General features: G+C 51.3%; 7 protein-coding genes across 7 annotated transcripts; 1 reads left to right on the forward strand and 6 right to left on the reverse strand.

Moving 5' to 3' along the window:
• Window positions 1-1,079: 1,079 nt before the first annotated feature.
• N7468_008763 (uncharacterized protein) lies at window positions 1,080-2,882 on the reverse strand (the record flags this gene model as incomplete). The annotated part of the gene is made up of 2 exons (XM_058478059.1): window positions 1,080-2,269; window positions 2,681-2,882. The coding sequence occupies 2 exons, from the start codon at window positions 2,880-2,882 to the stop codon at window positions 1,080-1,082; spliced, it is 1,392 nt and encodes a 463-aa protein (XP_058326389.1).
• A 2,707-nt stretch (window positions 2,883-5,589) lies between these two features.
• N7468_008764 (uncharacterized protein) lies at window positions 5,590-6,690 on the forward strand (the record flags this gene model as incomplete). Its single annotated transcript, XM_058478060.1, has 1 exon — window positions 5,590-6,690. One exon carries the CDS (start codon window positions 5,590-5,592, stop codon window positions 6,688-6,690), a length of 1,101 nt encoding a protein of 366 aa, XP_058326390.1.
• A 695-nt stretch (window positions 6,691-7,385) lies between these two features.
• Window positions 7,386-11,689, reverse strand: fphA (putative sensor histidine kinase/response regulator; the record flags this gene model as incomplete). The annotated part of the gene is made up of 3 exons (XM_058478061.1): window positions 7,386-7,685; window positions 7,740-8,037; window positions 8,088-11,689. 3 exons carry the CDS (start codon window positions 11,687-11,689, stop codon window positions 7,386-7,388), a joined length of 4,200 nt encoding a protein of 1,399 aa, XP_058326391.1.
• Window positions 11,690-12,731: 1,042 nt separating this feature from the next.
• Window positions 12,732-12,971, reverse strand: N7468_008766 (uncharacterized protein; the record flags this gene model as incomplete). The annotated part of the gene is made up of 1 exon (XM_058478062.1): window positions 12,732-12,971. One exon carries the CDS (start codon window positions 12,969-12,971, stop codon window positions 12,732-12,734), a length of 240 nt encoding a protein of 79 aa, XP_058326392.1.
• Window positions 12,972-14,431: 1,460 nt separating this feature from the next.
• On the reverse strand, window positions 14,432-16,214 carry N7468_008767 (uncharacterized protein; the record flags this gene model as incomplete). Its single annotated transcript, XM_058478063.1, has 7 exons — window positions 14,432-14,632; window positions 14,680-15,087; window positions 15,142-15,511; window positions 15,560-15,718; window positions 15,765-15,889; window positions 15,938-16,031; window positions 16,087-16,214. 7 exons carry the CDS (start codon window positions 16,212-16,214, stop codon window positions 14,432-14,434), a joined length of 1,485 nt encoding a protein of 494 aa, XP_058326393.1.
• A 666-nt stretch (window positions 16,215-16,880) lies between these two features.
• On the reverse strand, window positions 16,881-18,799 carry N7468_008768 (M20 family metallopeptidase; the record flags this gene model as incomplete). The annotated part of the gene is made up of 4 exons (XM_058478064.1): window positions 16,881-17,146; window positions 17,201-18,194; window positions 18,254-18,615; window positions 18,697-18,799. 4 exons carry the CDS (start codon window positions 18,797-18,799, stop codon window positions 16,881-16,883), a joined length of 1,725 nt encoding a protein of 574 aa, XP_058326394.1.
• Window positions 18,800-19,479: 680 nt separating this feature from the next.
• Window positions 19,480-20,481, reverse strand: N7468_008769 (uncharacterized protein; the record flags this gene model as incomplete). The annotated part of the gene is made up of 1 exon (XM_058478065.1): window positions 19,480-20,481. The coding sequence occupies one exon, from the start codon at window positions 20,479-20,481 to the stop codon at window positions 19,480-19,482; it is 1,002 nt and encodes a 333-aa protein (XP_058326395.1).
• Between the last annotated feature and the right edge of the window lie 123 nt (window positions 20,482-20,604).

Below are 20,604 nucleotides of genomic sequence, written 5' to 3' on the forward strand. Positions count from 1 at the left end.
GTGTATTTGCTTGAAGAACTTGCGGGCTGCAAGCTGTTTCTAATTCAAGACGCCGCACCTGGGCACTGTAACACTAGGATGCACCTTATTGGACAAAAGGCTGAAATAATAATAAACACGGAGTTGGTTGCGTCTGGCGGTTCGTTCTGAAAAAGAAAGTCAACTTTTCCCAGATTTGATGCCAGGGTCTAAGCGTTTCAAGGTCAAGTCCAAAGGAATGAATTAGATAAGGTCGCCGGAAGAAGATATTTATGTTACTGTTTGTTAGCCCCCAAGTGACAGGATGACGCTGCTGCCATGGCCCCAAATCCTTTAGGAAACTATATTCGACCGTTTTAACTACGAAGGATCGGGGCTGAGGGGCCGATTCTGTGGAGAAATTGGCGCCGATAAGGTACAGGTTCCAAAACTGACTCCAAGTTGTCCCCACCCACTTAATCTTCTCTTCCAGCATCTTCTTGGGCATTATCTGCCAACCTCGGGCATACAAATGAATGGTCCCATTGCTGCATCAATGCCGGGTGGGCAAACGATGGAGCCAACTGCAGTTAGTTCAAGCTGTCGATCAGCGATAGTGCTCGTAGGACTGGTGGTAAATCATGAAGGAGCTCATGTCCATGGTAAGCTGCAAGCAACTCAGTCTCATGGACCGAACTGGAGTCGCATACCTAATAGTAATGGAGTAATGACATGCCCAGGTGAATCGAAGATGGCTCACATAAGCATGGCATAGGGCTCCCCAGGTGCCCAGGTGGCGTCTCCTACAACCAGAATGATCAACTTGGTCTTACCGAAATATTAAGGAGTTGATCTCACACCATGGAAAGGCCTCATCTGATGGATTTATACCCAAGAGTGACCGGGGAATTGCCAGATCAAACTGCCGTAGTAGACGCATTAAGAGTGTTAGTAGATAGGCGAAGAATTCCAGGAGACGCTTCATGTAACTGGCTGATTGTGATTCCAAAAGTGAATGCGTGGCAGTATGCGCAAACACCTAAGATGAGGTTTCGCTATGATACCCTAAACACCCTAAACACGCGACAACGCCGAAAACTGAACCCGCTATGAAGAGCTATCTACTGCGCTGCTTTGCCGCGGGCAGATCTCCGTACAGGCTCTTGCTTGGCCTCATCAGCCTCCCCAGTCTCTGGATCTGATTCAGGCTCTACCTTGACCTCCTCTGTAGCTGCATCCGCTGCTTCATCCCGCACGTGCTGTTCAGGCGACGTCTCCGCGTGTGCCTGGGATTCCCATGTGCCCTCAGGGCGCCCTGGATTCTGGCGCAAGCTTGACAGGATCTGAGTGGCTTCGCTCTCCTCCCCGTTCCACGCACCGCAGCTACCACACCGCCAGCGGCCCAGCTCTTCGGGCGTCTTGATTCCAGGAGGGGCTTGACCATTGACCAGCCGGCAAGATGAGCAGATCATAGCCATGCGGTTGCGGGGCTGCATCTCATCTTCGCCAAGCAAAACGTCCAAGAGTCGGTCGTACCAATGTGGCTGTTCGATGTACTGGGCCCCGGTGGAAAATGCATTTGGCGCGAAGCCCGGCTCATCGACTAGGGTCTGCGGAGACGGAGGGGAAGGAGGGGGATTTGACGAGGGCTGTTGCTGCGAAGGAGGATTTGGTGAAGGCGGCGCATCATAGATTTCGGGACGAGGCGGTTGGACAGGATTGCGGACAATGTTGGCGGTGGGTGGGGGTGGAAGTCCTGTCCGGCCGACAGGTGGCTGTTGGCGGTTGGGCGGCTTTGATTGGGCATCCTGGGATTTCGGCTTGGGGCTTGGTGATTGTTCAGGGGATCCGCCGCCATATTTCTCGAGTAACTGCTGTGTGGAGTTATATTTGGTCGCGACCTTGAGCTTTTCGATGGTTTCGTCGCGTTGCTTTTGCAAGTCGTCCAAGCCTTTTTGGGATCTCGAAATGCGATAGTCAAAAAAGCGGCCGCCTAAAGACCGAACTAGATAGATCCTGCCCATCCATACCTCATTAGCACCGCTGAATTTGTTCTGAAGGTGGGGGAGGAAAGGACCATACAGAACAGGCCCGCCTGTGACTGCCGCATATTCCTTAATGGACCAGCTCTCCCAACCAAGGACGAGGGCCAGGATAATCGAGTACAGTATGTACGCAAAAATTGAATACAACGTCCATAGTGCTTTGAAGCGTCGGGAGGTCTGGCGCTGCTGATCGAGTCGTGCGGTGGACTGGGTGATCTTCGTGGAGAGAGTCGACAGCGTCTTCTCGAAGGAGGCGGGGGAGTTGTCTTCGCCCTAGCTGTGCATTAGATTACCAGGTAGCAAGTTTGAGGATATGAATCTAACCTTCCAGGGCCAAAACGAGACCATAGTTGGATGCGCGATACTCCGACAAGCAGCTTTGGAGCTAAGATGGATGTGCTTTGTTTGTTGTGTTTGCACCGAGGCTGCCAAGCTTGTCTCCCATTTTATCACATCTAGATGAGCCCTCGACTTGCAAGACACATATTCCGCAGCCGCGGCGTTCCTGGGCCCGTAACGCACAAAGTTCCCTGAATCCTTTGATCCTAACCTCACCACTCCTTCCCCTTGTAGCGGCCGCCGTAACTTGGAAACATAAACCCGCGAAAAGGTGTCAACCCCTCAAGGGCGACAACATGACGGCCTTCCTTTAGAGAGACACTTCTACAAAGAGCTACAGTATGGAGGGGAATACTGCGGCCGGGTGACCGGTTTGCCCAAGAGGCCCTGGGCAGTCTCCTCAACACGGTGGTCGAGATATTGGCGGCCACGGAGGACGAAGATGTACTGGTCCAATCGGCCAAGGGATGGGCTAAAGAGCAGCTCCCAATGGCCACTTGCGTCTCCAACAAGGCTTCCATTCTCAGGGGATGGATACATTGCCCAGCTCTGCAACCAAAACACTTGATTCACGTGCTGCGTGCGCAGATACCGACGAAACAGCCAGCCGCCCTCACCGATAGGACAAAATCAGAGCGAGGTACACCAGCTACACCTCCAACAGAAACTCCAAGATGAACCGCCACTCCTCCGACCGGGAATGCCCGACCTCTCAAGCGTACTCACCGCAGCAAGGCCTGGCTCACCAAAGCGGAGCTGGTCCGGAAGGCCCCTCACCCCTTACTACGCACCAAGCTTCTCAGCCAATTCAAGAGCCTAGAGGAGACCTAATGATCGTGTATTTGCGTTCAATAGACCAATTGAAACAAGGGTTCAACCAGACAAACTGTAAGTGGAACGAGCAGACGAACGGCCAGTCGTGCATGCAGACCTTCCCACTGTGCTAAGGGAGACTTGCCGGCAAATCGGGTGAGAGATGTGACAGATCTGCGAATGAAGAATCAACCCATCAATCAATGTTGGCAGCTCGAGACTTCGACCGTGAATTTGCATGATTTGAACTCCACCTCCATGAGGATCAAAGCATATCTCTGCCGGTGGATGGATGGGCTGATTGATTGGCTGATGCATTTCTTATACACGGATCTGTCAGGTCTCTCTAAAGGAGAGGGAGGGCTGCTCTGCATGCATGATTAGCCGATGGCCCGCCCGGACTTCCGTTCTCATTATATCTTGTCTGCTTTAACTCTCGCTAGCATGGCCCTGGTCCGTTGCACGTATATACACGATCTTTGAGGCTCCGTAGAGCAACCTGTCACCATGCCTTCATCATATCACCACAGTCCCATGGACTACTGATCTAGATCCACTGGGAGATATTTAGCATCAGTGCCCAACTTAACGCCCCGACTTCTCCCCGATCGAGTGCTATCAGCACCCACTGGCAAAACAGCAACCATGGCGCTAAATTTGCTTTTCATGAGAACAAAGCGGATCCAGCCAGATCCATAAAAGCGCCACGGCGACCAGGCTCGAGTTGATGGGCATGTGAGCATCTCGATTTCTTTGTCTGAAAATTAGCGCTAGGAGCCACCCCCGGGTTAGGGGCAAGGCAAAACACCATACGTCTCAAAGACGCATACACTGATCCCTCACCGCCTTACGATCTAGGATGGTAATTTACCTATTGAGTACTATGCCATACAAGCTCCCAACTTGCATCAATATACATACATAACTCCTTAATCACATGTGCATGTATCTGTTGTCCGAAATAAGTTGTGAGATGCTAGTGGAGAGGATCAATATTCCAATGGCATAGAGGAAGAAGTCGTAGATGAGATTGCTCTTGCTATGGAGGTGATGGAGGAGAAGGCCATGGAAGGGGAGGTTTGGAAGCCGAGAAAATGATGGAGAGGAATACAACGGATTACAGCAGACTAGCAGAAGAGATTATAGAGGATACTTTGAAGGGCTGTGCCTCTAGTCCCTCGACTGGGAGCGCCTACACCTTGACCTCGAACCAGGCATAATAAGCAGGCCTTCCCCCAAGGCACGGACCCCATCCAACGCCTTATCATCTGGATTACCGGAACCACCAACAGAACGGCATGGACGGGATGATATCTTATGATTTGGCTCTATTACCATCCCACTCACTGATAGTAACAGGCGTTTCCAAATTGCTGAGACGACAATCTGATCTGTTGGAGGTGAACCCGTTGAGGTCTCTTGTATGAACCCCTAGGCTGCCTTCTCAGGAGTCAGCCAGCAGTTCAACAAAGCCCCTATATACTCGATATATTGCCCGAGTGCCTGCGATATCTCCTGTAAAAGCGCCCTCCTCATGTTATTATTGAGGTACCATGCGTGTATCTCAGATATAGGGGCTGTTACAACACCAATACAAGAGTTTGTATAGAGGGCGCTCCTATAATCCCAGTATTATAATTTACTGCCAGTCTGAGGTGGAGTAAGGCCGGCAAAGTTGGCCAGTAAGAATATGATCACTTGCTACTGAGACTGGTGGCGCTCTGCCTTGCGGCACCCCGGTCGTTCCACTCAGTAGCTTGAAAATCGTTCGCAATCGGGGCCCCGCCTACTCTTTTCCGCAGCCAATAGATGCTAATCAAGAGAATGACCCACTGACATTGCTTTGAGGATTGTGCACGCTCTTTCTTTCATCCTCGACCTTCATGCTGATGTCAGGCGTAGCCAGACTCGAACAGATGCACCCGCCCATGAGCTAACCTCGGTTGAGGCGCCTCGGATTCTTGGGATCAGCCACTATTGCTTCAGCCATGCTGACTGGTGCGTCATTTGGCTCTTCTGGTCTCCTTTGTAGTTTATCTGCGAGCCCTGACCTGCTCTTTGTACGAAGGTCAAGAGGGCAACATAACGAGGCCGAGCCGTTTTGATAGCCACGATCCAACGTCATGTCAAACTCTATCTGACCCTGCCGTAGATTGATAGATCACCCCAATGGGTCAGGATTACCGACGCAATCTCAATCCAGGATGGCCTCGGGAATTAGTGCAATTCCTACCCCCCTCAGTCCCCCATGGCCTATCAAGTGTCGCATCCGCATTGTAACACCTTGGGTGCAACCCAATCTTTGAGCTATCTATGAATCGATATTTCCTTGTTCTTTTGTCTTTTCCTTTTTTTCAAACTTCTTCTCCCCGTTTCCCTGTTGACCTTCTATCCCTGCTGGCTTTCGTATGTCTTTTCCAGCGGGACTTCCACAATGCGCTCTCAGTTTAGCACGGCCCTACCACCGGACGTGGGATTGCTCATAGTCAGGAATATGGGCATCTTTGAAACAATCGCCATGTTCTCCATCGGGGCGTGGAATGGCCTAGAGGTTGCCTTGAAAACGTTCGATTATTTCAAAGAATACCGGGGTCTTTACTTCTGGAGCATGCAGGTGGCATCATGGGGCATTGTCATGTTCGCGGTTCCATCCCAACTCCTCTACATATCCTATGGCTCCGAGCTTATTGCAACCGTCTTCTACGAAATCGGCTGGTGCGCCATGGTGACCGGACAAGCCGTGGTCCTGTATTCCCGCCTCCATCTGGTTGTAACCGACAAACGCATCTTGCGCTTCGTGCTGTGCATGATCGTCACCTGTGCTCTGGTGTTCCACGTCCCGATGATAGCCCTACTCTCTGAGCTCCGGGTCCAACCCGCGAATGTGCATATCGTCCAAGGAAGCATTGTCTACGACTGCGTCGAAGCCGTCGGGTTCTGCGTTCAAGATCTCATCATCTGCGCTATATACATGCGCGAATCCATCCGAGCCCTCAAGCCCGTCTTGGTTGTGCGAGGTCGGGAGGGTCGACGGGTCATCATCCACCTGCTCATCGTCAATATGATTGTCGTCGTCTTGAACATTGCCCTGATCATTGTGGTCTTCATGGACTCTTCTCTCACCGCCAGCTTCAAGGCAGTGGTGTACAGTATCAAGCTGAAACTGGAATTTATGATCCTCACTCGTCTACGCAATTTGATCAGTTCCCCGTCCAGCACGTGTCACTTACCGCAATACGAAAAGAACTCGGACAATATTCATGACATGGTGGACCGTCACCCCCGCACCAGGCCGAGTACCAAGTCCCCCACCGTCTTCATCGCCGAGAGCCGTACCCCTTGCGCAGATTCTGTCCCCAAGAGCACGTTCGATTTTCACCAAGCCCTGAAGGAAACAACACTTCCCGAACATGCGGCACCATGGTGTGACCAGCAATCTCAGACAAGCGAGGGAAGCATAGAAGGGTGTTCGCGGCCCAGGATCGGATCCTCGGATACCTCCTCTACAATTGAGAAGCAGCTTCTTCACTCTTGACCAAAAGGGAAAACTCGAAGAACATATATGTTCTTTATGGCCAATTCAAGGTCCAACATCGTGGAACGTTCGGAGCGGGCGCCTCATACTCACTTTTCATTTGTCGATAACATTCATTGGGCGGGATTTTCTTTTTCGTTAGATACCCTTTTTGCGATACTTGTAAGATCTAGTTTTAATCTTTCAAATGGCAAGAATTCTGTAACCCTTCTGTGCCAATGGATCTTCATAAATGTACTAGATTTTTTACGTGGTCTCGCGCCGAATGCGGAGACCGTCGATTTTAGTATGATACATGTGGACGGGAAAGCACGCCCCGTCTCTATTGTCCTCCCAAAAAAACACACCAAGAGGACATGGAACAAGGGTATCTGTGTATAATGCTCGCTCCCGCGGGCAAAAAGGAAAAGAAAAAACAGAAAAGAAAAGAAAAATCAGACCAAATGAAACGAACAAAAGAACCACCAGGGCAACTATCGTATACAGGCCAGGGGAATAAATCGCACAAGAGAGATTAAAATCGTCGTATGCATGATAATCTTTCAACATGTCGATAAGTGTGGGTATTTTGGGGGGTAGGGAATAAGAATTGAGAATCAGGACAACATGTTAAGAGCGATGCAATGTTGCCTATAGCTAGCCAGTCATATGCTTGGGTCGGAGAGGAAGAGGTCGTGTGGTTTGGTGGGTGGTGCTCAGAACCATCCGCCGTTTTCCCACTCGCCAGGGGTGTATGTTGAATCTTTTCTTATGGCCGCATCTGTCAACCCATTGAACAGAACATTCAAACGATTGAAGTCGATGGGCTTCATGACCCAGCCATCGAAGCCCGTGTCAATGTATTTCTGCTTGTCTGACTCTTGTAATGATGCCGAGACAGCAAATATTGGGACGCGATCGTTGAGCTTTGCCTTGTCAGAGAGCTGTCCTGTACCAACCTTCGTCTCAAAATCACGAATGGAGCGAGTCGCACCCATGCCATCAACAATAGGCATCTGCATACAATTGTCAGTGTACGTCTGTCGAGCCCGGCTCCGTAGAAGACTCACTTGTATGTCCATTAAGATAACATCAAAATTATCCATCTTGGTCGCGAATGCAGTTGCACAAGCCTCCCCGTTCATCGTAACTTCAACGGTATGTCCCAGCTTTGTCAGGCGCTTCTGGATGATTTTACAATTGATAGGGTCGTCTTCGGCGACAAGCACACTCAATAAGGGGGCCCCGGAAGTCTTTGAAGGGGCGATGGAGGTGGGTGTGGTAGAAGATCCGATGGTGGAGGCATGTTCCCATGAATTCGTCCTTGAGCCCGGACGGCATCGGTGGGAAATAGGATTGGTCTTGTTTCTGTTCAGCCATCTGTTGCGCCTTCGCCCTCTGAGACACCTTTAATGCACCTGAGAGGTACACCTGAATCTGTCACATTTGTCGTCCCTGGAAGGGAAGGCACGGATGTAGGCTGGAGGGAAAGCGGTGGTGTATGCGAAACGGTGGCGAGACTGGCATGAGGATTATGCCCAGCGGACACCCTGAAGCTATTGGATCGTCGCCTTGTGGAAGGAGGCGGCAGAGGTGGCGAGCCGACAGACAAAGGCACCTCTCCACTGCCGTGCGGGCTGATTGGAAGCTTGACCTTGCTCAAGCTTCCAGTTTCGCTGCCCGATCTGGAGCCAAGTGCAGGTTCTTGCATAGCACTGATGAGGCGATCCGCTTGACTTCGGGCGCTACGAGAGCTACTTCCACTGCGAAGACTCTCGGAGCTCCGTCTTCGGCCATCTGGACTTTGTTGGTGCCCCCGTGTCAAAGTGAATTCCCGATCGTATATCGTAGGCTTCAGCGGCGCGGCAACATGACCAGGAAGAGTCGCTTCAGCGGGTGTTGCAGTTGGTTCACCCTCTGGGAGTCGGAACTGCAAGAGAACTTTGAACCGACTGCCCTTACCCTCTTCAGATTTGACTCCAAGCTGACCATGCATGTTGTAAACGATCCGCGCTACGAGAGCAAGCCCCAAGCCAAGCACACGCTTAGAGCTACTTGGCGGGGTACTGTTATTGTTTTCCTCCGGATAGTAGTCATCGTCGGAAGACACCTGCTCAAGTTCATGGAAGAGGGCTTCAAGTTTTTGTTTAGACATTCCAGCGCCGGTGTCCATAACCATCATCTCCACGGCAACATGATCGGGAAGTGCTTTTATCGCGGAGCGCCACAGTTCTACCGTCACAGCACCGGATTCGGTTTGCTGGATGGCATTGGAGATGATATTAGAGAAGACTTGCCGGACTCGCCGCTGGTCGCCAAGAACCCTCCTCGGAATTCCAGGTTGGGCGGACACGGTGAATGAGATTTGTTTGCGTCTAGCCTCACCAGACAACATATCAGTTGCTTCATGGAAAGTATCTGGGAGATCAAATGACTCGTCCTTGATGAGCTCTCTGCCTTTCTCAGTATTGGTCAAATCAAGGAGATCATTAATGACATAGATGAGAGACTTTGAAGCCGAATGAGATTTCGTCAAGCTATCACGAGTTTCGGAATCCAGGGCGCCTTCTAGTGCAATCTCAAGATAGTTGATGATTGCATTGAGGGGTGTGCGGACCTCATGCGCGGAATTGGCGAGGAGAAGTCGTGTGAGTTGAGAATTCTGCATTGCGGCCTCTTTCTGTCGCCAGACCTTGATGAATTTACCGTACACAAGACACAGGACTGCAGCGGTCTCGACATCTGTCTCTGACCATTCCCGCGATTGGCTGAGCACACTTTCCCTCCATGTAGTAAAGCTTTGCCGAGGTTCCAGATAACCAGCAGTCTCCTTTTGCTTCTTAATTTCGTACGGATTACCCGCCCAGCTGATTTCTGTCAGGTGACCTTTGCGGAAGAAAACAATGAAGTCATTGCCACCAGTTGACAAGGGAACATAGAGCAGCCCAGATATGGCTTTCAGTCCCGGGTCATACCGAAAGTCCGGGAAATCTTTGATAATATCATGGGACGCAAGGACCGAGTTAAGCTGCCGCATACGGATGAACTCCAGCAAAGCCAGGACCTCTTGCGTGTTGGAGCCGTTTCCGAGAATTTTGGTTTCATCCCGGATGGACAAAGCACCGTAGTCTGCGTTGAAGAGTTGAAGCAAATCGTCTGTAGAAGCAATGATGTACCCGGAAGGGTTGGCCTCCGTTGGCACGGTGTTGATTAGTTTCCGCGCTTGGAGGCGATTTGCGTACGACAGGCGCTCGATGTTCCGAGACACAGTGTCTCCAAGCAGGCGACACATTTTCCTCACCGGGAATGAAACTCGCATCCCCGCATCACCGTAAGTGTGGCACGATATCAAACCCCACAAATCATTGAAGGCGTTGATGCTAATAGACATCGAGGCGCGGACTTCCATGTTGGCGAGGTATTTCACATGGACCGGCGACATGGCGCGAAGGAATGCGTGGGTCATGTCAAGAGGGGTCTCCAGATCGTCCAGCGTCCTGCAAACGAGTCGAGATGTTTGACGATCGCGATCGTACAAGATGCGCACCTTATTAATCTTGTACAGCTCACGAGCTTGGGCCGGTATGTCCGATGCGGGAAAATGCAGCCCTTTAAAGATGTCAATCGAGGCATCCGGGTTCATGAGCTCGGCAACCACCAGCCCATTCCAGCTGCTATCGAATTGATAGATTAAGACTCGGTGAAACCCAGTCAGCTCTTTTACCAGCCCAGTCGCAGTATTCAGCAGCGTATCGAGATCATTGGCGCGGCCTAGTTGCTCCTGTATTTGGCTCAAGATGCTAAAGACCTCCATTGCAGCGGCCTCGCCTTTCCTTCGCCGTGCGTTGCGGAGGACCCGGAGAGGCTGGCTGATATTGATCATGCTTGCTGCAAACTGTTCCGCAGTTGGAACAGCACCTAGTGTGTCCGCGGGGGTGGCTGGGGTGGCTCTACCTTCCACATTTAAGGGGTTCTTTTCATCTTCTTCTAGCTCTAGCTCACAGATGATAAGGTCTTTCTGGGAAGGGCTGACATGTGCCGCACACCAGAAACGGCGGTCCTCGCCTGATGGGGTGGGAATAACAAGAACAAAAACATCAGGGCCGTCAACCGTCGGGTCATATGCGTCGTCGCGCACAAAATCGACATGATCCAATAAGTTGTCAGCTTGATCTTCCTTTAATATGTCGCAGAAGTTTTCAAGGTTGAACAGGTCCCGTGGCGTATACCCCATTATATCATGGGCGTTTTCGCTGACAATGCGGACCACGAGCTGATTTGGCATTTCTTCTCGGAGTGCTAACATCACACCAAAGCTCTGAATGGCGCCGGGAATGCGGATTGGCTCATCTTCACAATACTGGAATTCACCGTCTCGACCTGTGATTACAACATGGCCATCCTCGGTCACTTTATGGGTGAATCGAGTTGTCATATTACTATACGGGTCCTCAGGGTGTATTCGTTGAACCGATGCATGAGGGGTGGAGCTTGATATTGAAGCCTTATCGCCATCTCTTTCCTCCTCAATATATTCCTCTGGGTTTTGAACGACCTGGGTTGCCATAGAGTGGGCGGCTAGATCTGTCTCTTCGTGGGTTGTGTGGGTCTCATGGCGTGCCGTGGCGGTGGGGGCAGTTGGCTCTGTGCTCGATGGTGGTGAGGCTGCTGGAGATCGGGCGCGGGCCTGCATTTCATCCCATGTTCTCGAATCGATGATCGGATATTGCCGAGCACCTTCACGGACCGGCGATGTTGCGCCCCAGGATTGGGCACCTGAGGCAGGCGCTGGGGCAACTGAAACGACTGAGCGAATCGGGAACACTCTATCGGTAGAATCGAACCCAGTACTTGGAGGAATTGAAGGCCTTGCTGTTTCCGCAGTCACTGACTGTGACCGGTCTCTGGTCTCATTTCCTTGAGCCGTGTCCGCCATTGACATTGTGTTTCGGCCAGCGGTTGTATCACTCCCGGATCTTTTCCGGATAGGATCCGGACGAGAGGTCGACTCCTTCGACATGTTGGCAAGGTTTGAGTCTCTAGTTATCGTGTATGGCGATCACAGCCCCCACGGGCGCAGCGTGCTCGAAGTAGGGGATTTGATCCAGGCGGTTCCCTTGATTCTCGTGACTCGGGTCTCTCCGATTCAGGTGCTGGGATCTGAAAACGAAACGACAATTTCAACCAGCATTTCGGTCGATGCGGGTATGAGAGGCTTATATTACACGAGGCACCGTGTGGGTATCATAGGGACTGGAAAAGCCACGAAAATAGAGGTGGGTCCCAAAGGGCATGGAGTACACGCCGTGAGATACCGATCACTAAAGCATCCCGGGAGTGGCTGAGCGAGGGAGAGTAACCGAACCGACAGAATGGAACGATCTGGAGAGAAAGAAAAGGTGGAGTGTCAGGCGTTTAGCCCTGTGGAGGGGCACCTCCAAGCGGGTTCAAGCGGGAATCTTGGTATTCGGGCGGTGAGCCCCGTTTCGCGATTCTGCAGAGTGGGGCGCCCTCGGAATACGGCATTGATCGGTCATTCTGCACTCTGATTGGCCGGCTGTCGCACAACTGGAGACCCGCTTCTCGAAAGGATCTGAACTGCTGAAACTTCATGTTTGCCTCGCAGTTGGTACAGGCCTGAAACAGATATCCCTTGTGCCAGTTGACACTCGGCTTTGTTCTATATTCTACTCGCTGCTTTCTTTTGAATTTGCTTTCGAGGCTCTACGGAAGAAACGTTCCGGCAGTAAAAGCGCACGTGTTTTGGTCATGTAGTTTCCGCCTGGTGACGACAGTAGAATCATAGATAAGCGTACATGCATTCCATTTTGGATCAAATGTGGACCTTTCATCATGCCACAGCGTAATTCTATTGTGGTTGTGTATATGCTTGATGATTCGGTGGTGCAGAAAGGCACGGAGCATCATCCATGACATCATATCGCCAATCCTTCTCGACCGAAATGCCAGTAGCCCTGGGGCTCTGGAACAGCCAATCATACGCCACGACATAGGAGACGCGATTCGTAGTCTACCTTAGGCGCCACGTTTTGTCAGAATATTTAAGTATCCCTCATGGCCAGTGGGAGACCACTGCTCAGGGCCGTGAAGTCATAGTGGATACTCCACCACCAAGAAAAATTCGCCACGCCGTTGATATATTTCCGCGGTGCCAGCCGTAACGAAGAGTTAATCACCGTCCACGTCATATTCGTGATGACGGTAGAATGCACTCGATGGTCTACGAAGCGCTGCGAAGTACTCAAGGTATCCCGGACGTTCCAAGTCCTATCACCCAACATGCCACACAACCATAACACTCGCGCAACCATTCCCGACAGGACCTACATGGCGGTAGATGAGGTTATGGTTCCATCCAGACTTTGCCTGGCGAGCTACCAAACTTCATGGATTCTCAGATTGCCTTCGTCGATTCAAATTCAATCTGATCATCTCCAGTTCCGTCGCGGTCGCGGTCGCTCATTGCCAACAGCCCCAGTTTGCGCCAGTAGGACCCGCTTCCACGGATAACTAATGGATACTTCCATGCCCGATTTCACCCACATCTATCAAATACGAGCCCTTCTTCAACCTCAGAACGGAAAGGCTGCCGGTGCACAGATCGCAATGTTTGAGTTACTGCAGCCCAGATCATTTGGCCATCATCACTAGCGACTAATCGTTCCGCAAACTCCATCTATTGCAGAGTTCGACCACCACATCTCCTCCCTTTATCATCCATCCCCTGTGAGGCCAACAGAATCCCCGGATATTCCCCATCCAATTGGATTCATGGTGTAAGCCAGGAAAATCTTCGGACACAGGGATTGGCAAAACATGCATCAGAAAGCCCTCGCATTCGTTATGCACGGTGTGTGTTTTTGGAAATATAGTGGACGAATACCTGCTTGGTCAGACACGCCCGAGACAGAGGGCACCGTACTGCGGCAGTACAACGAGATAATCGGATGATAAGGGGAACATCAAAGAATAATGGTCGTGGCTGGTCGCAGGATCGAGGGTTTGCTCTTATCAACCGAGCCCGCGCGAGATAAAAGGCAAAATTGAGATGCCCTGTTACTCCTCGACCAAGCAAGGGACAGGTCTCTTTCTCCATTTTCATCCTGGACTGCTAATAGAGTGTCAGAGAGTTTTGGTCCGTCCACACACAATGCGGCCGCTTTCTCATGATTCGCAACCACTTTGCGTGGATCTGATACTGATTAACAAGAGGGAAAGTCTATATTCCAGTGGTATGACTGGTATGACGAACAGGGCGCTCGAACATTTGGTCGATTCTATTGTCTTCAACGATTCGATACGTCCTGGATTCCGGTCCAGTCGTCTTCTTTAACTATGGCCTAAATTCATCAGTAGGTTTCTAGATGGGACGATACAAATAGACCGACTTCAGCCCCTCGCGACATGCGATCCAGTTGGATCCGGGCAGAGATACATTCTGAAAACATGCAGCTGACTGGAGGATTTCGAGAGACCTCAGGAATATGTACCATGCTCATACTCGGTTGCGCGACAACGTTCGAAGGCTACTACCCCCAAGTCGGCGCTCGGTTGCCCTTACAGTCTTGCAAAGAAGCTGGATGCCTGGAAGAAAGAGCAAATAGTCCAGGAAGAATGGCATAATTGAATGTTATATTGTTTTGTTCTTAGTGTCGTTGAATCTGACTGGGATTTGCCTACACCAATGTAGCCAGGGATTCTCCTGCAATATGAAACATGTCACACAATCATCCAGGGCCAGTCACAGCAAATACCGAAAACTTTCGATCTGCCTGTCTGTCTTGTTCGATAATTCCTCTCGTAGCTCGGCCCCGACTGTCATGTCCGCCGGAGACCCGTATAGCTTGTCTCGGCGTCGGTTCTCCCACGTATAATAGACGTACAAGCAAAGCAGGAAGAAAATGCTCAGCACAAGCCCCGACATCGCTGCTGTTATCCCAGTCTACACATATTAGAACAGGAAAGCCATCGTCACGCTGAAAGACTCACCGGATAGGAAGGTTCCTCTGACGCGAGAAAGAACTGTGGACCAACGATGTTCCCCACACAATAGGCAATAAACAGTAATGCGCTTGTGACACTCTTTTTGGAGAACCCAGCAACGTTAGATGTCACGATGCTGAGTGAGATCGGGAGATTGATCGCATAAACAACGCCCAAGGTCAATCCGACCATCCGGCCAACTTGCTCCGCTGGGTTCAACTTCCAGATCAAGAGCATTCCAACGACGGAGACGATTGTGTTCAAGATCATTCCAAGAATCCGACAAGACGGGACGAAAGTGGCTGCCAAGGATGTGATAAGCAAGAACACGATCTGGGCAGCGCCTTGGGGCATTTGCATGAGGAGGGCTTTGAGATCTGTGAACCCGAAACCGGCCGTGATGATCGACGTAAACTAGGGATCAGTCAACAGGCTACCAGCGCGATAGAGAACCTCCGAGTTGCTCACGCTCGTTATTCCTCCATTGCACAAATTTGAAGCAAAGGAATTCAAGACCAGAAGCCAGACTTGTGGGTCGATCGATGCTTCTCTGACTTGGGACCACTTGAAAACCCCGTTATCCATGACACCTGTCTTGTTCTGCAAAGTCCGCTTGATAGTGATCGTACGTTCGCTTGGCTTGAGGAATACCGCTTTGGCGGGAGAGTCTGGTAGAAGCAGGAACAGGACGATGCCGTACGTGGAGGTAATCGCACCGAGTATCAAAAACAACAATTTCCAGTGTTCGATGGCCCCTGTGCTAATACTGCCAATGCCATATGCAATCAGCCCTCCGACCAGAACGGCGATGCAGTTGCCGAAGAACCACGCGGATTGTCTGAATATGTAAGATGGTATTCAGAAAGCAGTTTGGCTATGACCGTACCTAAGTGGCTGCTCCTCTCTTTTGTAGAACATACCGGTCAACAGAGTGAAGCCCGGGGCAATAGCTGCCTCGCCAACTCCAAGGAAGAACCGAGCGACCATCAGCCCAGCGAAGTTTGTACACGCAGCATGGCACATCAGAATACCGCCCCATAAGAACCTATACGATCAGTCAAAGCATGAAGGGGAACCATTTCAAAGCTTACACCGAGACCGATAGGTACTTTCCAATGGGAAGGCGCACTATCACGTAGGAGCTTGGCCAACTCCAGAAGAAGTAGCCAAAGTAGAATATCGCAGAGGCCCAGGAGTATTCAGAGCCATGCATATTCTAGAACACGTCAGATAATGTCATCCATCTTGGAAGTCGGGGGAATACAAGATCCTGGCGCAGGTTGAACAGGGTACTTTGACTCAAGGCCAGCTTATCCAAGAATTGGAGAAAGTATGCACATCCCATCAAAGGGATCAAACTATACCGAAATTAGCACGCCTTCACCATGCCCAGGTGAAGGTTCCTGTACTTACATAAAATCCAGCTTCCGGAGCACCTTTCGTTCCTCTTCTGGGGTCAACTCTACGGCGAGCATCTCCCCAATGTCGAGATTACGGCTTTGAGGTACCACGTCGTGTTTAATATCATTTTCGCCGATCATTTTGGTAAAAGGAAAAAGCAAATTTGAAACCGAGGCGAAGACTTAAAGTTGGACAGCTCTGGGGGTTCCCGATTTGAGATACCAGACCCCGGGCTTTTATCAGCCCGGAAGTATCAACCCCGCACATAATCTATACAAGTTTCCGGCAAAGCGTTAAGAGTAGAATTGCTCTGTTTTGGCGGCAACTCGAATCTAGACCTCCAGGGAGCCGCTTGAACCTACGACTATGGGAACCGGGCATGTTCCGCAGTGGGGATGATACATCCACTAGAGGGCAGGAGATAACGAGGGCCCCAACCAGGGTATTTCATTCTGCTAGTGACAAGCATAGCTTTATTTCCCCGCACCCCAGAGAATGGGGAAATAGAACATAAATTCCTGGAGTTGGAGGCCCACTTGACTCTGGGGAAGCAGCGGAATCATCCAATTGGTTATAAGAGGTGTGCTCGGCAGCAACCTTCGGCAGAGTAGAACCCAGAGCAGCCAGACCTGGCGATCACGGAAAGGCACTAGCTTCCGTACTCATGATGGGATTGTGGAGTTTAATTAGAAGTTCACCACTCAGAGGGCCTCTGGAAAGTCAGAGCACCGCGATAGTGTCGAAGGCCCTCTGGCCTCGCCTGCGTCGGCAACGTTTAAATTTGCCGAGTCAGCCAATCAGCCACTTCAGAGGCATTCGACACGTTTAATCCAAAACTTTATTGGTTGTGAATCTACTCTTTCCCTCTCAAATTCTATTTTGATAGCCGAAGCAAAATCAGCATCTGCCAACGCTCGGCAACCCACGACAGCCATCCCCGCTGCACAGCACAGACTGCGTCGGAATCCTTCCTCAGATCCAGCTCCCGCGGTGAACTGCGGCGTGTGGTTGACTCCATCAGCCGGAATATAGAAGCCGCCGTGGAAGCCAGGGACTTCATAGGAGACATTGCCTGGCGCTAGCATTAGCCATTGTGCCCCAGATCGGGAAAACACATGTCACCTACCCATGTCAGTAGATCCTCCACTAAGCCCACCCTCCTGTCCCACCGCATCGAGAATCGTCGTGTATCCCATCGCGTTCATGGCAGACGTGTAGCTTTCGCATATGGGCGCGTTCGCTTTCATATCCGTATAAGACGGTTCCCTCGGGAAAGAGTCAGCCTCATCGCAATCCGTAATGGCTTCGCCAGGTCCATACCATTTATATTCCATTGTACACCCAGTAGCCGTAGCCGCTGCCTCAAAGCATTTCAGCACTTTCTCCGTCAATGGCTTCAGCGTTTTCACGGTCTCGGATCGAACATAGTAGGCAAGGGTTGTCGAAGCCGGGATCACATTCGGACGCTCCCCGCCCCGGAGCACAACCCCGTGAATCTTCTGCGTAGGCAATATCTGCTGTCTCAGCATCGAGATGTTCACGTACGCCGAAACAACCGCATCCAAAGCATTCACGCCCTCCCACGGCGCCGCCGAAGCATGTGCCGGCTTCCCCGTGAAAGTAACCTCGACCTTATGGTTCGCGAGGTATTGGCCAGTACAGCGACTGGAGCTCAACAATCCCGGATTGCCCGCTAGAACCGGGAACGGATGGACCATGAAGCACGCATTCACGCCCTTGTACGCCCCCGCGTCAATAAGGCGCAGTTTCCCGCCCCCGCCCTCTTCGGCCGGAGTCCCCAGTAATCGCGCCGAGAAACCCGTCTCGTCTGAATATTTCGCGCTCATCGCTTCGCACGTCGCGAGGAACGCGGCGATCGAGCTCGTCGCAATGAGATTGTGGCCGCAGGCATGCCCGATGCCCGGCAGCGCATCGTACTCCGCGTTGAACGCTACGACGCGGCCTCCTCTGGCTTTGGTGTAATTCACCTCCAAGGCTGTGTTGACGCCGTATGCGTGGCGCGTGACGTGGTATCCATCTGCAGCTAGAGAGCCGAAGAAGTCGCAAATGGCGTCGTGGGCAGCGTGTTCCTCGTAAGCGAGCTCCGGGTTGGACCAGATCTGCAGAGTTCCATAAGTCCGGGAATACCTTGACAGATCTGTGGAAGGATGTAGTTTACTTTGTGATTGATCTCGCTCAGTCGCGACTCGTATTTGTCCAGCACCTGGCGGACTCGCGGGATGAATTCTTGCTGGCTGTCTGTAGACTGCATAGTAGCTCCAGTGCCAGTCGCTCTCTGAACTTCATCGTGCAATCCGCCATATGGAGGAACGATCCCATTTAAAGCGTTACTGAAGACCAGCGGCCGTTGCCGATCGGCAAGATAAGAAGCTCTCATCGCAATCCCGCAGCCGACGAAGCCAATGGGGTATGACGCCTCGGTACCCGCTGAGCAGCACGGTACCCAAGTCAACAATGGGATCTCATTCTGTGGTCTCTTTGCACTCCCCAAAGCAGTAGTCTGCAGAGATATGGCATAGTCTACACGCACGTTGCAATCAGGCAGATGCTTTTACGACAGGCTTAGACCTGACTGGTTTCTCAAGCGTTAGAGGGTTATACCGCAAAGACGTCGAGACATTGGTTGATTATTGGGCTTGGCCTCCTCGGTCCCCTCCTGGTTTGAGATTCCCCATCGGTGCAGAGGAGTTTCAGTGAGCGACATGGGTATTGAAAACTGGTATATAATGGGTTGAGTTCCTGTGGATCTGTGCGTTGTTTTAGAAGTGAGGGCAAGAGTAAGAGAACAGAAATGGACAAGAGGAGATATTGGTAAAACAACCAAGGCTAAGGAAGGTAATATAAGCCGTCTAAGGCAGTTCCACTTTGGGTTGGCCGCTAGATGAGTCGTCAGCCTGATATGGCTCCAGGTGCGAACTATTACGTACTATCTACATCTGGCAGAAAGATCATTTATATGGAACAAAATACAGCACATCAGAATATGAATGGTAGTATCAATGTATGTTGGATTAAGTATCTTGAGTAGATTTACACAAGTTGACCAGTAGCACTGGTCCCAAAGTGATATAACACGTGGAGAAGGTAACAGTACAAGAATGTACAGCCAGATATATAGCGGGATGACCGCAGATAACATAGCCCTAAACGCGTTCGTGGGTATGGGCCAGTGCCACCTAGCACAGCCTGTACATCTGCAATGACGCCGAATGACTCGTGAAAGAGCACGGTCGGCGGATCATCATGTATGCCAGGGAAGCGTGACGCCTTCTGGGTCGCTATAGCCAGGAGCGGCTTGTTGTTCAGAGGTCCATCTGCTTGGACTCATGACGGTATCGTATAGTACCGAGGAACGGAATGTGACACAGATGATCGCCGCCATTCTCACGATGGGTGGGTGCTATCACTGGATACCCGAGAGCGGGTGGATAGTCTGGCGCGTCGCTCCGCTGATGGCAGGCTTTCCATGGAGATGCTTTGCCATGGCATCATTCCTCTAGGAACGCGAGATTCTTCCCGAGGAGCGGCATGGGTGACATCGGAAGTCAATTGAGTTGGATCCACGAATTGGGGGTACTGATCGGTTTCGTCGGAGGTTGGCTGGGACCGATGTGTTTGCACCAGCGAAACGAGTTTTCCAAGCACCGCAAACTCGAGCTTCAGCTTGATGCTATAAACCATCGCCTTCAAGGTAGTCTGCAGTGCATAAAACCCAGTGTACTCCACGGCTAGTAAGGCCACGTCAAGGAGGATGATGACCGCATTGATAACCAAGAGCTGGTACATGATTTTTGACCGTCGGCGATCCTTGTCCGGCATCATCTTGAGCAGATTCACCGTCTCGTAAATATAGATTCCCGAGATGAAAAACTCCTGTGCGCAGAACCAGGCTAGCTGCAGGCGCTCAATGACATTATACCCTCGAATGATGGGGACGGTCTGGACATAAGCCGTGGAAAATGTAAGTACGGTAGTAGGGATGAGAAGGAGGATTGAATCCACAATGATAAGCCACAGAACAAACCGCAGCACCTGCTGATTCTGGACGACCATATGCAGTCGTGAATAAAGCACGAACGACTGACCAGGGACCATGAAGTAGAAGCCAATGGTCGAAAGGACCAAACCCAGCCACAGCGGGGCCAATGAGAACAATTCGAGGAGGTAGCCGATAGTGTGCGGGATCACGCCCAGGACGACGGAAAGCAGCATGGTCCAAAAGTAAAGCCCATGGTAGTGTTGGAAAGTCAAGAACAAGAGAATGAACAGCTCAAGCGCATTGTATAACGCGATCGAGGAGAAAACAATCATGAGAATGCGCATGGTGAAACTATGGCCGTGGTAGCCTCCGATGAGCCCATCGGGCGGCTGCGACAAGCCGTCCATCTGAACCAGGTCAGGATGCAGCCCTCCTTCGACCGCACAGACTGTATCCCTGGCAAGAAGACGAAGTGGACAGCGGCCGCTCGGGGAAAGAGGGCGTGGTTGAATAGCTGTAGACCTCAATAA

Source organism: Penicillium chermesinum (assembly GCF_028974085.1).
Source record: "Penicillium chermesinum strain IBT 19713 chromosome Unknown utg000007l:1.0-2695246.0:1.0-2697696.0, whole genome shotgun sequence".
NCBI classification, from domain to species: Eukaryota; Fungi; Ascomycota; class Eurotiomycetes; order Eurotiales; family Aspergillaceae; genus Penicillium; species Penicillium chermesinum.